Genomic DNA, 17154 nt, shown 5'->3' with positions numbered 1-17154 from the left:
AAAATTAGGTTGAGTAATAACGTAACAAACTAGGAGGTCGCTGCAGAAACGGTGAGCAAAGGAATATACAGAAAGCACTAACAAGAAGACATGGCAGGATGATAGGACAATGTTAAGACATCAGGCATTAGCTTCCTTGGTACCAGGGGAGCTGTACAGCGTAAAAATTATAGAATAAAACAAAGATTGGGATATATCAAGTAAATAATTGAAGACGTAGATTGCAGTTGCTACTCTGAGACGGTAGCGTTGGCACATGCGTTACTCAGATATAAATAAAAAGACCTAACAGCACCATCTATTGGTTCTTTAATGAACTTCGCAGTTGTGATTAGACGTCTGAACTACTACGCTAAACAAATGTTTATAGACACAATTTTAATCACGATATCTTTTTTTTTGTGTTCCGCTGTCCCAAGCTATGCTTAAATTATATGTGAAAATAAGACGAAAATTCTTCTAGTTGTCTTGGAGGTTAGCATGTTAAAACAAGCAGATGGACTTGAAGGCTCCAGATAAAATTTTAAAACACGATAATTTATTCTTCCGTCATCCGATTTCGACGAAATCTAGCCTATACCTTCCCCCAAGCTACACTCAAATTACCTTTAAAAATCAAATGTGAATTCATCTAGTAGTTTTGGAGAACAGCGTGTATAAAAAAACAAGCAGACAGAAGCAAAACAGTATTACAATTGTGTTAGTATGCATATAGATTTAGATCTCTTGGAAGTACACTTGCTACCTCAACATCAGTGTACATCAAAACTGCGATTTGAATCAGGGGACATATTAGCGGTAGGTTCAGCTTCTTCACCTTACTATTCGTAAGCATTATGTCCATCCACCTAACACACCAAAAAATATTGGACTCCCACATCACCACAAAATGTCTCCATCAAGTAAGCACTTAACAAAAACGCACAGTAGAATAAAATGCATAAAATTAATAAATCGTTTCCACATGTGGGTTACGGCCTTCCATCAGCCTCCATGTATATTTCCAACCATGTATGTACAAGAACAACATGAAAAATTTGTGTACATACCGGTAATGTTAGAGGTTTCGTCTGTAGGCTCCCTGCATGCCCAGACGATTGAGTAGCTCTCGTAGTCTGTGTCCAGGACCCAGTAGGGTGCTTCCACTACCAACACAAACAAACAAAACTTTGTGAACACCGAAACACATATGCTGTTTTACGGCTAACACTAATTTCTAAAACTAATTTCTTTTTTTTCTATAGATAGCGTGGGCTTCTCGTGTACTGTCTATTGGCGCTACCTGTTGTCTTACAGGGATAGCTAAAGGTCATGTAGCCCAACAATTCAATAATTGTTGCAATAAAAGAAACAATAGTCACATTTTTAAATGAAATGTCTTTCACAAAAAAGTACTGCATCCTGTTAATTACCTCATTTACTTGATGTTGTCTAGCTGCAGCAGAGTACTGCCCTACTACTTAAGCAAATAATAATCCTTGCATCAACTTCTGCATACTGACCTGGTACGTCTGGGAAGTGCACTGTGAGTTTGGCCTCTCCGGAATTAGGGTCATCAAACTCTGCCCAGCCGATGATGTCGTTGAAGGCTCCTGCAGACGTGTTGTACATCCTGTTGTGTACGGTCACGTTGTTGTTGCCCGCCAGTGAGTATTCAGCCGTGACACACTGGGCGCCGGCCTCGAAGGGAGCCAGTCCGAACCTGGCGATCTCGTACCACACGCCCAGGTACTGCACACAGACAGGAGACACGATGGTCAGCAGCTGCTCAACAGTCACAAGCCCGCTGTTGAAATGGAGTTTACTACGTCGATTGTTACCTCAGAGGCGTTAAACTGGGACACTGCAGGCTTGTCGCACGTGCTGACTCTGACAGTGCACTGTTGTTGATCCTGTGGGGTGTCTGTGTAGCGGCTCCTCGGCAGACCCAGGGCCTCCAGCTTGTCATTCACCTGCTGCTCCTGCTCTTCTGTCAGCTGGGCATTCCGTGACAGGATCCATGAGGTCTCTGAAAAAGCACCATATGGCTCTGTTAGCACAAGTCCTAATGCTGATTTCTATTAGCTAATTCAGAATTCTCAACAATCACCATTATTTACTCTTTCTGGAGGAATGTCTTACAACTGATGAGATTATGGAATGATCAGGGTACAGAACAATACGATTAGACGACCTTGTCACTACGTAACGTTAAGTATGTGTGGTGCTTGTATTGTTCTTTCGCACACCTGTAATGATGGTACGCAACTGGGTCCTTTGGTTACCTATACTGTATTTTCTCAATATATATTTACTACCTCAATAATTCCGTTCGCCGCCTTTCTCTGCATGTAACAGTTTCCCCTCAGGAAAGAGTCTCAACACCTATCCATCGTACCACTCTACACTCTGCACCACTTGCTATTCACTATTCTGCTCTGAAACATGTAGAAGAGGTAGTATCAGCGTCTTATCGTACCACATCATGCTACACTAATCTTAATACGCTTACAGCCAATGTTACATAATTCGTAGGTCATCTGCCTTTGAATACAACTCGGAGCTTCGCCCTCTGTTACAGTGAAACTGTTATGTTTCGACAGAAGTGCCGACAGTGTTATTTAGAAGGGCCGAATAGGCACGCTATCAGCTCACCCAGAATATCGTGAAGTCTGAAACAGGATGCTCAATGAATGCTAATAAGAAAAGTACGTTGCTTTGGGAATACTTAACTTTAATCCATCCTTTTGGTATACATCGTTTATGGTGAATACAAGTAAGACTCTCTCCAGATACGGTTAACTGCGCCTTGCTAGGTCGTAGCTATGGACTTAGCTGAAGGCTATTCTAACTGTCTCTCGGCAAATGAGAGGAAGGCTTCGTACGTCTAGTCGCTAGCAATGTCGTCCGTACAACTGGGGCGAGTGCTAGTCCGTCTTTCTAGACCTGCCATGTGGTGGCGCTAGGTCTGCAAGTGCTGACAGTGGCGACACGCGGGTCCGACACGTACTAATGGACCGCGGCCGATTTAAGCTACCACCTACCAAGTGTGGTGTCTGGCGGTGACACCACAGAAACATTACACATATTTGTGGATTAAAGCACATCATCTCACCTAGAGCAAAATTTCTACTCATGTATATAACAAGTGTAGCTCTTCCAGGCGTATGGCCTTTGCCAAAATTCGTACTCTTCGTTTTCTCAGTCGTGAATGATGTTCAATAAAGGAAAACGCAAGGACTCAATACATGCAAGATGGAATCAGTTGCTCAAATCGTTTCAGTCCTGTTATCATAGAATAACTATGGTCAAATTTAAGACCTTGCATATGACACTCAACAAAGGGTTTCTCTTTCGGAACTTTCGGTCTCGATGGCTTACAAGTTAGTTTTAATTTTTTGGAAGCGTAAAAAGCAACCAGTCTGACGGGATACAGAAATTACAGAGAATCACTGTTCTGAAAGTAGTTTACTGTCCGACACGATAACACTAGTTTCAAACTAAACATAAAACAAATTCTGCAAATATATTCATTTTCTGTTTTTTTTTTTTTTATCCTGCTAGTTCCCATGTGGTGCTAAGGGGCTCTTTCAAGTAAAACTTTTCCTCTGCATTTTATTAATATTTGTAAATCGACACAAAATATTATAAAATGTTTAAAAATTACGTAATTTAAGCGAATTATTCGGAGATGTTTCGGTAGGGAAATAAAGTGTGGCTCCTTTACCATTTTGATAGGAACAGCTGTCGTAGAAAGAGCGGATCGTGAATATAGGTTGTTCAATGTCAGTGAATATACATATACACTAAATCTGGCACTAAAACCAGTAGGAAGAGATGGCGTTAGGTAATCTATCAGTAGATACCTAATAGGTTTATAAGGTGCGTGTAAAAACCAGAGAGGAGGGTTAGCTTTTAGTGATAAAGGTTGCCAGGACTGATGTGAAGAAAAAGCAGACGCAGTAATAAGTGAATGCAGAATCTAATTCATTCGTGTGTAACAGTCAGACTGCGGAAGAAGTGAATAAAACAAACTCTGGAGCATAGAACAAAACATTTCTACTATGATTCCAGTACAGCGACTAAAATGTAACAGTTCTGTTAAATATCTGTGGTTGCGTTTTTGTTATAATTCTTTACATAGTATAATCATTGGGCTTTGCTGTTATTACATCTATAGGACATTTTCTGGGCGATATGCCTGCTGTCCAGTTACTGTTGCTACCTCCTGTCGGAAAATATGCAGACAATTGCAGATGTGTATAACATTTTCAGTTTTTCACAATATAAGTAATCATCTTGGTATCTGTTACAAAAGCAATGATTTTTTAACCTTAACCATTATTTCTAAACCACTGCACAGTGGGAACCTGACATAATACTTTATATTCGCGTGCATACATACAAAGTACACTTGGCCACTGTTTCTATGTTTCGATACGGTGTATCGATACGTGTAACTGTTTCACTGTTTCGGAACGGCTGTGGTTCACTGTTTCGAAACAGTGGTGTTTCATTCCGCCCCTGTCTCGGATAACCGCACCAGATTCTATCTCGAGCCAGACACAGAAACTGTATCGTTGTTTCAAAATAATTCTGTTTCAGTCCACCTGCGCTTGGAACGGACTAATTGTATCGAAACAGTGATGTTTCATTCCGCTCTGTGTCGTAGGAGATTCGGGCTCGGCACAGATACTGAAACACAACATAACACTTCATGAAACACTTTCAAGAGTGTCGAAATCTTTTTGACAAGCAATAGCATGAAGCTTAAGATATCCGAAAATAAAACTTCGTTTCTAGCTGACTGTCCCATTACGAAATGGCGTAACATCTGCTTTATAAACACTAACCAAACAATAAAACAACGCATACTATTCACATTCAAAATAATAAATATGTGAAAATCATTCGATTAAATTACACTTTTTTTATAACATAACCTACGCTTCTCTTTTCATGTACAGTAATCGTATTAAGAAACGCAAGTAAGTCTACAACATTTTGAATAAAAAAATGCGTGGAGGGACAGTTCATAGACATATACCTAAATTTGATCTAGGTATAATTGCAAGCAATCTGTTTGACATATCACTGATAGTGTAATGGTGAACGGGAAGGGCTGGGAAGCATGGTGACTTTATAGTAACAGTTCGAAACACCTTGAAAGACAAAATTTTTTTCTGTTATATTTTGCTATTTATTCGAAATATTTGGCGTCATTTGTGAATCTATAGTCACTGTGCCTATTATCCACAATGATTCCCATTGTGTGAATGGAAATTAGCAGGATGGGTATATTACCCGTACTAACAGAATATGGGAATCCCAGTAGCACATCCGTTGTTTCTGCTCCCACCTCCAGTTCCGTTCGTGGTGGTTCTTCTGTCTTCAGCTATGGCTGTCCTCAGCCAATTGAAAAGTATGAAAGTCACACGACACGAAAGCAGCGCATTTGCTGCAGGAAATACGAAACTGCCAAGACGCCCAAGTGATAGTTTCATACTTTCTGCGAAATGATTAGCGCTGTCGCACCTCATTTGTGTTTATATGAAAAAATTATACAGTACACATTCCAGATGATAAAATGTGTAGGTTTATTAGATCACAAAACACAAACTGTTCCACTGTTTCGAAACAGCGTATCGAAACATTACATTGTACTGTTTCATTTGTTTCGAAACAGTTACGTGTTTCAGTTTGCCCATCTCTTAATACAAAGAGCTTGTCAGTAAGAAAAGTGGCCATTCTTTGAAACGAACAATGAAGCATAGAGCGCGAATCTCAGTGATACGAATATCAGTCACCCTTCTCCTCCGAAGTCAACATGTTTACCAATATCTTTATCCAAATGCTCGCTGCTAGATTTTGACACTTGAGCAAAAATGAATACACCAACTGGTGCAGAAGACACTACAATAACACTTCCCAATAACACTCTCCCACGAGCGATCACTGAGCTAAAGGAAACACCAAAAGGAGAAAGCTCAATTTTAAAATCAGAAAACTATGTTAATTAGGTCTGTGACATAATTTCGTTATCGATTATTCTTACCGAATCAAAGTAGACCGCAGCATCTAACACTAAACACTGCCACTTTAAGGAAAATTTGTGTCTCAGTAAATTCCATTTTTTTCCTATGCTTAACACATATTTGTGACAACAGCACAACACAGCCGATTGCTTTTTGATTCCATTAATAACATAGAATCCTTCTGAAAATGTGTATTAGGATTCTTATAAGATATCTGCATTCCATATATAGGAGGCACTTTAACACGTAATTCAACATTTCGAAACCATGAGTTGAAGATCTATAAGGAGTGTAGACCATAGTGTGACAGAAATTTTCAAGAGCATCCAGCTCATCCGTATAATTCTGTAAATGTATCACATATTACGAAAGACTCAATTAAATATCTCATCTGAACTCACTGGACTGGAGAAGAAAAGTGCAAGCCATCTATAACTGGCAAAATGGATACCCGTGGCCTAGAGAAGTCTCCTGGTATCAATCATAGGGCTTAATTTGAGGAAGGAATTTCTGAGAATGTACGTTTGGAGCACACCATTGTATAGTTTTCCCACATGGACTGTGGGAAATCCGGAACAGAAGAGAATCGAAACATTTTATATGGGGTGCTACAGAAGAAAGTTGAAAATTAGGTTGAGTAATAACGTAAGAAACTAGGAGGTCGCTGCAGAAACGGTGAGCAAAGGAATATACAGAAAGCAGTAACAAAAAGACATGGCAGGATGATAGGACATGTGTTAAGACATCAGGGATTAGCTTCCTTGGTACTAGGGCAGCTGTACAGCGTAAAAATTATAGAGGAAGACAGAGATTGGGATATAACAAGTAAATAATTGAAGACGTAGATTGCAGTTGCTACTCTGAGACGGTAGCGTTGGCACATGCGTTACTCAGATATAAATAAAAAGACCTAACAGCACCATCTATTGGTTCTTTAGTGAACTTCGCAGTTGTGATTAGACATCTGAACTACTACGCTAAACAAATGTTTATTGACACAATTTTAATCACGATATCTTTTTTTTGTGTTCCGCTGTCCCAAGCTATGATTAAATTATATGTGAAAATCACACAAAATTCTACTAGTTATCTTGGAGGTTAGCATGTTAAAACAAGCAGATGGACTTGAAGGCTTCAGATAAAATTTTAAATCACAATAATTTATTCTTCCGTCATCCGATTTCGATGGAATCTAGCCTATACCTTCCCCCAAGGTACACTCAAGTTACCTTTAAAAATCCCATGAGAATTCAACTAGTAGTTTTGGAGAACAGCGTGAATAAACAGACAAGCAGACAGATCGATGGAATCTAGCCTATACCTTCCCCCAAGGTACACTCAAGTTACCTTTAAAAATCCCATGAGAATTCAACTAGTAGTTTTGGAGAACAGCGTGAATAAACAGACAAGCAGACAGACGCAAAACAGTATTACAATTGTGTTATTAGTATGCATATAGATTTAGATCTCTTGGAAGTACACTTGCTACCTCAACATCAGTGTACATCAAAACTGCGATTTGAATCAGGGGACATATTAGCGGTAGGTTCAGCTTCTTCACCTTACTATTCGTAAGCATTCTGTCCATCCACCTAACACACCAAAAAATATTGGACTCCCACATCACCACAAAATGTCTCCATCAAGTAAGCACTTAACAAAAACGCACAGTAGAATAAAATGCATAAAATTAATAAATCGTTTCCACATGTGGGTTACGGCCTTCCATCAGCCTCCATGTATATTTCCAACCATGTATGTACAAGAACAACATGAAAAATTTGTGTACATACCGGTAATGTTAGAGGTTTCGTCTGTAGGCTCCCTGCATGCCCAGACGATTGAGTAGCTCTCGTAGTCTGTGTCCAGGACCCAGTAGGGTGCTTCCACTACCAACACAAACAAACAAAACTTTGTGAACACCGAAACACATATGCTGTTTTACGGCTAACACTAATTTCTAAAACTAATTTCTTTGGTTTCTATAGATAGCGTGGGCTTCTCGTGTACTGTCTATTGGCGCTACCTGTTGTCTTACAGGGATAGCTAAAGGTCATGTAGCCCAACAATTCAATAATTGTTGCAATAAAAGAAACAATAGTCACATTTTTAAATGAAATGTCTTTCACAAAAAAGTACTGCATCCTGTTAATTACCTCATTTACTTGATGTTGTCTAGCTGCAGCAGAGTACTGCCCTACTACTTAAACAAATAATAATCCTTGCATCAACTTCTGCATACTGACCTGGTACGTCTGGGAAGTGCACTGTGAGTTTGGCCTCTCCGGAATTAGGGTCATCAAACTCTGCCCAGCCGATGATGTCGTTGAAGGCTCCTGCAGACGTGTTGTACATCCTGTTGTGTACGGTCACGTTGTTGTCTACAGCCAGTGAGTACTCTGCCGTGACACACTGGGCGCCTGCCTCGAAGGGAGCCTGTCCGAACCTGGCGATCTCGTACCACACGCCCAGGTACTGCACACAGACAGGAGACACGATGGTCAGCAGCTGCTCAACAGTCACAAGCTCGCTGTTGAAATGGAGTTTACTACGTCGATTGTTACCTCAGAGGCGTTAAACTGGGACACTGCAGGCTTGTCGCACGTGCTGACTCTGACAGTGCACTGTTGCGGATCCTGTGGGGTCTCTGTGTAGCGGCTCCTCGGCAGACCCAGGGTCTCCAGCTTGTCATTCACCTGCTGCTCCTGCTCTTCTGTCAACTGGGCATTCCGTGACAGGATCCATGAGGTCTCTGAAAAAGCACCATATGGCTCTGTTAGCACAAGTCCTAATGCTGATTTCTATTAGCTAATTCAGAATTCTCAACAATCACCATTATTTACTCTTTCTGGAGGAATGTCTTACAACTGATGAGATTATGGAATGATCAGGGTACAGAACAATACGATTAGACGACCTTGTCACTACGTAACGTTAAGTATGTGTGGTGCTTGTATTGTTCTTTCGCACACCTGTAATGATGGTACGCAACTGGGTCCTTTGGTTACCTATACTGTATTTTCTCAATATATATTTACTACCTCAATAATTCCGTTCGCCGCCTTTCTCTGCATGTAACAGTTTCCCCTCAGGAAAGAGTCTCAACACCTATCCATCGTACCACTCTACACTCTGCACCACTTGCTATTCACTATTCTGCTCTGAAACATGTAGAAGAGGTAGTATCAGCGTCTTATCGTACCACATCATCATGCTACACTAATCTTAATACGCTTACAGCCAATGTTACATAATTCGTAGGTCATCTGCCTTTGAATACAACTCGGAACTTCGCCCTGTGTTACAGTGAAACAATACACATATTTGTGTATGAAAGCACATCATCTCACCTAGAGCAAAATTTCTACTCATGTATATAACAAGTGTAGCTCTTCAAGGCGTATGGCCTTTGCCAAAATTCGTACTCTTCGTTTTCTCAGTCGTGAATGATGTTCAATAAAGGAAAACGCAAGGACTCAATACATGCAAGATGGAATCAGTTGCTCAAATCGTTTCAGTCCTGTTATCATAGAATAACTATGGTCAAATTTGAGACCTTGCATATGACACTCAACAAAGGGTTTCACTGTCGGAACTTTCGGTCTCGATGGCTTACAATTTAGTTTTAATTATTTGGAAGCGTCTAAAGCAACCAGTCTGAGGGGATACAGAAATTAAAGAGAATCTCCGTTCTGAAAGTTATTTACTGTCCGACACGATAACACTAGTTTCAAACTAAACATAAAACAAATTTTGCAAATAAAGTCATTTTCTGTTTTTCTTTTGATCCTGCTAGTTCCCATGTGATGCTAAGGGGCTCTTTCAAATAAAACTTTTTCTCTGCATTTTATTAACATTTGTAGATCGACACAAAATATTATAAAATGTTTAAAAATTACGTAATTTAAGCGAATTATTCGGATATATTTCGCTAAGGAAATAAAAGAGTGGGCTCCTTTTTTCATTTTGTAAGGAATAGCTGTCGTAGAAAGAGTGGATCGTGAAATGTATGTCATTCAATGTCAGTGAACATACATATACACTAAATCTGGCACTAAAAGTAGTAGGAAAAGATGGTGTTAGGTAATCGTACAATAGAAACCTAATAGGGTTATAAGGTGCGTGCTAAAATCAGAGAGGAGGGTTAGCTTTTAGTGATAAAGGTTGGCAGGACTGATGTGAAGAAAAAGCTGTCAGAGTAATAAGTGAAAGCAGAATATAATTCATTCGTGTGTAACAGTCAGACTGCGGAAGAAGAGTATAAAACAAACTCTGGAGCATAGATCAAAATATTCCCACTTTGATTCCAGTCCAGTGACTAAAATGTAACAGTTCTGCTAAATATCTGTGGTTGCGTTTTTGTTATAATTCTTTACATAGTATAATCATTGGGCTTTGCTGTTATTACATCTATAGGACATTTTCTGGGTCGATATGCCTGGTGTCCAGTTATTGTTGCTACCTCCTGTCTGAAAATATGCAGACAACCGCAGATGTGTATAACATTTTCCGTTTTTCTCAATATAAGTAATCATCTTGGTATTTGTTACAAAAGCAATGATTTTTTAACCTTAACCATTATTTCTAAACCACTTCACAGTTGGAACCGGACATAATACTTTAATTCGCGTGCATACATACAAAGAGCTTGTCAGAAAGAAAAGTGGCCATTGTTTGAAACGAACCATGAAGCACAGAGCGCGAATCTCAGTGATACGAATATCAGTCACCCTTCTCCTCCGAAGTCAACCTGCTTACCAATATCTATATCCAAATGCTCGCTGCTAGATTTCGACACTTCAGCAAAAATGAATACACCAACTGGTGCAGAAGACACTACAATAACACTTCGCAATAAAACTCTCCCGCGAGCGATCACTGAGCATAAGGAAACACCAAAAGAAGAAAGATCAATTTTAAAATCAGAAAACTATGTTAATTAGGTGTGTGACATACTTTCGTTATCGATTATTCATTACCGAATCAAAGTCTACTGCAGCATCTAACACTAAACACTGCCACTTTAAGAAAAATTTGTGTCTCAGAAAATTCAATTTTTTTTTTCCTATGCGTAACACATATTTATGACAACAGCACAACACCGCTGATTGCTTGCTGATTCCATTAATAACATAGAATCCTTCTGAAAATGTGTATTATGATTCTTATAAGATATCCGCATTCCATATATTGAAGGCACTTTAACACGTTATTCAACATTTCGAAACCATGAGTTGAAGATCTATAAGGAGTGTAGACCATAGTGTGACAGAAATTTTCGAGAGCATCCAGCTCATCCGTATAATTCTGCAAATGTATCGCATATTACGAAAGACTCAATTAAAAGACTCGTCTGAACTCACTGGATTGGAGAAGAAAAGTGCAAGCCATCTAGAACTGGCAAAATGGGTACATGTGGCCTAGAGAAGTCTCCTGGTATTAAACATAGGGCTTAATTTGAGGAAGGAATTTCTGAGAATGTACGTTTGGAGCACACCATTGTATAGTCTCTTTTTATTTATATTAAGTTTATGTTTATTTTGTTTATCTTTATTGTACTACACATTTATCTTGTCAAAAGCCGAGAAGCGATTCTTCTTAGTGTTTTAGGTCTCTGGGGCACTCTGGGATGCTCTCTGTGTGAGGCACCTCTGTGTTCGTCTCTATAAATTTTAATTTTATAATTTTATTATTATTACTTTATCATTCGTTCCCCGAGAACCATTCTTATCTATCCCGTGAGCCTTTTTTTTTAATAAGTCAATTTCTTATCTCCCTTAAAATTCTTATCTTTTACATCTTAGTTCATTATTTGGTTAATGATCAGCATGTTCTAATGGGTGTGGGAGTTCCGACTCCTGGGGAGGTGGGTGGGTATTCCAGCATGGCTGTGTTTCGCTGCAGCGCCATGTAGCTGCGCAAGGCGGGTGACCTTGAACGGGACTTAGGCGCTGCAGCGGGGCCTGGCAGGATCGCACTCAAGTGTCTTCTGTTCCGTATTTCCCACAGTCCATGTGGGAAATACGGAACAGAAGAGAATCGAAACATTTGACATGTGGTGCTACAGAAGAAAGTTGAAAATTAGGTTGAGTAATAACATAAGAAACCAGGAGGTCGCTGCAGAAACGGTTAGCAAAGGAATATACAGAAAGCACTAACAAGAAGACATGGCAGGATGATAGGACATGTGTTAAGACATCAGGGATTAGCTTCCTTGGTACTAGGGGAGCTGTACAGCGTAAAAATTATAGAGGAAGACAGAGATTGGGATATATCAAGTAAATGATTGAAGACGTAGATTGTAGTTGCTACTCTGAGACGGAAGCGTAGGCACATGTGTTACTCAGATATAAATAAAAAGACCTAACAGCACCATCTATTGGTTCTTTAGTGAACTTCGCAGTTGTGATTAGACGTCTGAACTACTACGCTAAACAAACGTTTATAGACACAATTTTAATCACGATATCTTTTTTTTGTGTTACGCTGTCCCAAGCTATGCTTAAATTATATGTGAAAATCACACGAAAATTCTACTAGTAGTCTTGGAGGTTAGCATGTTAAAACAAGCAGATTGACTTGAAGGCTTCAGATAAAATTTTAAATCACGATAATTTATTCTTCCGTCATCCGATTTCAATGGAATCTAGCCTATACCTTCCCCCAAGCTACACTCAAGTTACCTTAAAAAATCCCATGAGAATTCAACTAGTAGTTTTGGAGAACAGCGTGTATAAACAGACAAGCAGACAGACGCAAAACAGTATTACGATTTTGTTATTAGTATGCATATAGATTTAGATCTCATGGAAGTACGCTTGCTACCTCAACATCAATATACATCAAAACCGAGAGATTAATCAGGGGACATACTAGCGGTAGGTTCAGCCTCTTCACCCTACTATTCCTAAGCATTCTGTCGATCCACCTAACACACTAAAAAACATTGGACTACCCCATCACCACTAAATGTCTACATCTAGTAAGCACTTAACAAAAACTCACAGTAGAATAAAATGCATAAAATTAATAAATCGTTTCCACATGTAGGTTACGGCCTTCCATCAGCCTCCATGTATATTTCCAACCATGTATGTACAAGAACAACATGAAAAATTTGTGTACATACCGGTAATGTTAGAGGTTTCGTCTGTAGGCTCCCTGCATGCCCAGACGATTGAGTAGCTCTCGTAGTCTGTGTCCAGGACCCAGTAGGGTGCTTCCACTACCAACACAAACAAACAAAACTTTGTGAACACCGAAACACATATGCTGTTTTACGGCTAACACTAATTTATAAAACTAATTTCTTTGGTGTCTATAGAAAGTGTGGGCTTCTTGTGTACTGTCTATTGGCGCTACCTGTTTGTCTTACAGGGATAGCTAAAGGTCATGTAGCCCAACAATGCAATAATTGTTGCAATAAAAGAAACAAGACAATCACATTTTTAAATGAAATGTCTTTCACAAAAAAAGTACTGTATCCTGTTAACTACCTCATTTACTTGATGTTGTCTAGCTGCAGCTGACTACTGCCCTACTACTTAAGCAAATAATAATCCTTGCATCAACTTCTCCATACTGACCTGGTACGTCTGGGAAGTGCACTGTGAGTTTGGCCTCTCCGGAATTAGGGTCATCAAACTCTGCCCAGCCGATGATGTCGTTGAAGGCTCCTGCAGACGTGTTGTACATCCTGTTGTGTACGGTCACGTTGTTGTTGCCCGCCAGTGAGTATTCAGCCGTGACACACTGGGCGCCGGCCTCGAAGGGAGCCAGTCCGAACCTGGCGATCTCGTACCACACGCCCAGGTACTGCACACAGACAGGAGCACAATGGTCAGCAGCTGCTCAACAGTCACAAGCTCGCTGTTGAAATGGAGTTTACTACGTCGATTGTTACCTCAGAGGCGTTAAACTGGGAGACTGAAGCCTTGTCGCATGTGCTGACTCTGACAGTGCACTGTTGTGGGTCCTGTGGGGTCTCTGTGTAGCGGCTCCTCGGCAGACCCAGGGTCTCCAGCTTGTCATTCACCTGCTGCTTCTGCTCTTCTGTCAGCTGGGCATTCCGTGACAGGATCCATGAGGTCTCTGAAAAAGCACCATATGGCTCTGTTAGCACAAGTCCTAATGCTGATTTCTATTAGCTAATTCAGAATTCTCAACAATCACCATTATTTACTCTGTCTGGAGGAATGTCTTACAACTGATGAGATTATGGAATGATCAGGGTACAGAACAATAGGTTTAGATGTCTCTGAAACTACGTATCGTTCAGTAAGTGTGGTGCTTGTTTTGTTCTTTCGCACACCAGTAATGATGGTATGCAACTGGGTCCTTTGGTTACCTATACTGTATTTTCTCAATGTATATTTACTACCTCAATAATTCCGTCCGCCGCCTTTCTCTGCATGTAACAGTTTCCCCTCAGCAAAGAGTCACGACACCTATCCATCGTATCGTACCACTCTGCACTCTGTACCACTTGCTATACACTATTCTGCTCTGAAACATGTAGAAGAGGTAGTATCAGCGTCTTATTGTACCACATCATCATGCTACAATAATCTTAATACGCTTACATCCAATGTTACTCACATAATTCGTAGGTCATCTGCCTTTGAATACAACTCGGAACTTCGCCCTCTGTTACAGTGAAACAATACACATATTTGTGGATTAAAGCACATCATCTCACCTAGAGCAAAATTTCTACTCATGTATATAACAAGTGTAGCTCTTCCAGGCGTATGGCCTTTGCCAAAATTCGTACTCTTCGTTTTCTCAGTCGTGAATGATGTTCAATAAAGGAAAACGCAAGGACTCAATACATGCAAGATGGAATCAGTTGCTCAAATCGTTTCAGTCCTGTTATCATAGAATAACTATGGTCAAATTTGAGACCTTGCATATGACACTCAACAAAGGGTTTCACTTTCGGAACTTTCGGTCCCGATGGCTTACAATTTAGTTTTAATTATTTGGAAGCGTCTAAAGCAACCAGTCTGAGGGGATACAGAAATTACAGAGAATCTCTGTTCTGAAAGTAATTTACTGTCCGACACGATAACACTAGTTTCAAACTAAACATAAAACAAATTTTGCAAATAAAGTCATTTTCTGTTTTTCTTTTGATCCTGCTAGTTCCCATGTGGTGCTAAGGGGCTCTTTCAAATAAAACTTTTTCTCTGCATTTTATTAACATTTGTAAATATTATAAAATGTTTAAAAATTACGTAATTTAAGCGAATTATTCGGAGAAATTTCACTAAGGAAATAAAAGTGTGGGCTCATTTTATCATTTTGTAAGGAATAGCTGTCGTAGAAAGAGTGGATCGTGAAATGTATGTCATTCATTGTCAGTGAATATACATATACACTAAATCTGGCACTAAAAGTAGTAGGAAAAGATGGCGTTAGGCAATCGTACAATAGAAACCTGATAGGGTTATAAGGTGCGTGCAAAAATCAGAGAGGAGGGTTAGCTTTTAGTGATAAAGGTTGGCAGGACTGATGTGAAGAAAAAGCAGTCGCACTAATAAGTGAAAGCAGAATCTAATTCATTCGTGTGTAACAGTCATACTGCGGAAGAAGTGAATAAAACAAACTCTGGAGCATAGATCAAAATATTCCTACTTTGATTCCAGTCCAGTGACTAAAATGTAACAGTTCTGGTAAATATCTGTGGTTGCGTTTTTGTTATAATTCTTTACATAGTATAATCATTGGGCTTTGCTGTTATTAGATCTATAGGACATTTTCTGGGTCGATATGCCTGGTGTCCAGTTATTGTTGCTACCTCCTGTCTGAAAATATGCAGACAGCTGCAGATGTGTATAATATTTTCCGTTTTTCACAATATAAGTAATCATCTTGGTATTTGTTACAAAAGCAATGATTTTTTAACCTTAACCATTATTTCTAAACCATTTCACAGTTGGAACCTGACATGATACTTTATATTCGCGTGCATACATACAAAGAGCTTGTCAGAAAGAAAAGTGGCCATTGTTTGAAACGAACCATGAAGCACAGAGCGCGAATCTCAGTGATACGAATATCAGTCACTCTTCTCCTCCGAAGTCAACCTGCTTACCAATATCTTTATCCAAATGCTCGCTGCTGGATTTTGACACTTCAGTAAAGTGGTGCAGAAGACACTACAACAACACTCCCCAGAAAACTAAATACAGCGCCCAGTGGTGAAACCAAGACCTGCCGCCACCCTTTCTAAAAGCCCCAGCAGCTCTGTTTATTGTCATCCCCCACACTAGTTACGAACTGTCTATCGAAGGCTTCCAACATACTTCCACTCCTCACCCTCACAAATCCTCCAGGGAAATCTAATCCTTCCACCACATTTAACTATTGCTAACCACTTGGGGTAGACATGGTACATAAGATTAGATACATAGTTCTGTTGGTCCATTGTACCTACTGAAAGGAAGATATCACCCAGGGAATGAACTCTGGCGTGGACTCTACCGAGAACTGTTGCATCGTGTTTGCTTCAGGAGTTCCACCGAGTACACGCAGACACCCATCTGTCCAAGAGCATAAAACGTGAGTCCTATGAAACGTCCACCTGTTGCATCCCAGTGGATGTCGAGTTGCTCTATGGGCATGGAAATTCCAGCCTTCATCGCCAGTGAACTACGGTCAGCTTGGCTGCATGGAACAAGTACCAGCTCCAGAGGCCCGTAGGCAACAGTGTTCACTGAACGGTCGTTGAGGAGACACCATTAGTAGCCTTTTGGTTCATTGGAGCAGTCAGTCGCTCAGTAATTGCACTTCCTTCACACGAACCCTTCTCTGCAGTGATCACACACACATTTTTTGTATGGCCTGTGTAGCACCACAATTATCTCGGTGGCGGTTTTTGGATTTTCCATGCATGGTATATATAAATATGGCAGCATGTTAATGGTTCACGAACCTTGGCGTTTCGGAAATGGTTCCACCCTCGGTCCAAAAGCTAAAGATCATACCCTTTTGAGGATCAGTTTAATCGCACTATTCCTGCTTTACAACAATAACTTCACTATTTTCCGTGTCCCTCAACCAGTTTGATGTCGCGTACACTGCTAGCGCTGCCATCTTCTCTATCTGAATCATTACTGTACGTTGACGTCGAACATTC

At 40.1% G+C, this 17154-nt stretch overlaps 1 protein-coding gene across 1 annotated transcript in view; it reads right to left on the bottom strand.

The window, feature by feature from the left end:
- Positions 1–17154, bottom strand: part of LOC126180393 (uncharacterized) — a 144698-nt gene that overhangs the window by 14395 nt on the left and 113149 nt on the right. The window contains exons 23-28 of the mRNA XM_049924690.1: positions 13918–14105; positions 13601–13829; positions 13144–13239; positions 8579–8766; positions 1503–1731; positions 1050–1145 (exon numbers count right to left, since the gene is read on the bottom strand). Of these exons, the coding sequence (XP_049780647.1) occupies positions 1050–1145; positions 1503–1731; positions 8579–8766; positions 13144–13239; positions 13601–13829; positions 13918–14105 (1026 nt within the window). The remainder of the gene's footprint in view (positions 1–1049; positions 1146–1502; positions 1732–8578; positions 8767–13143; positions 13240–13600; positions 13830–13917; positions 14106–17154) is intronic.

This window comes from Schistocerca cancellata, chromosome 1 (genome assembly GCF_023864275.1).
Source record: "Schistocerca cancellata isolate TAMUIC-IGC-003103 chromosome 1, iqSchCanc2.1, whole genome shotgun sequence".
Taxonomy (NCBI): domain Eukaryota; kingdom Metazoa; phylum Arthropoda; class Insecta; order Orthoptera; family Acrididae; genus Schistocerca; species Schistocerca cancellata.
Note: the sequence above shows the minus strand (reverse complement) of the source record. Positions and strands in the feature narration are given on the sequence as shown.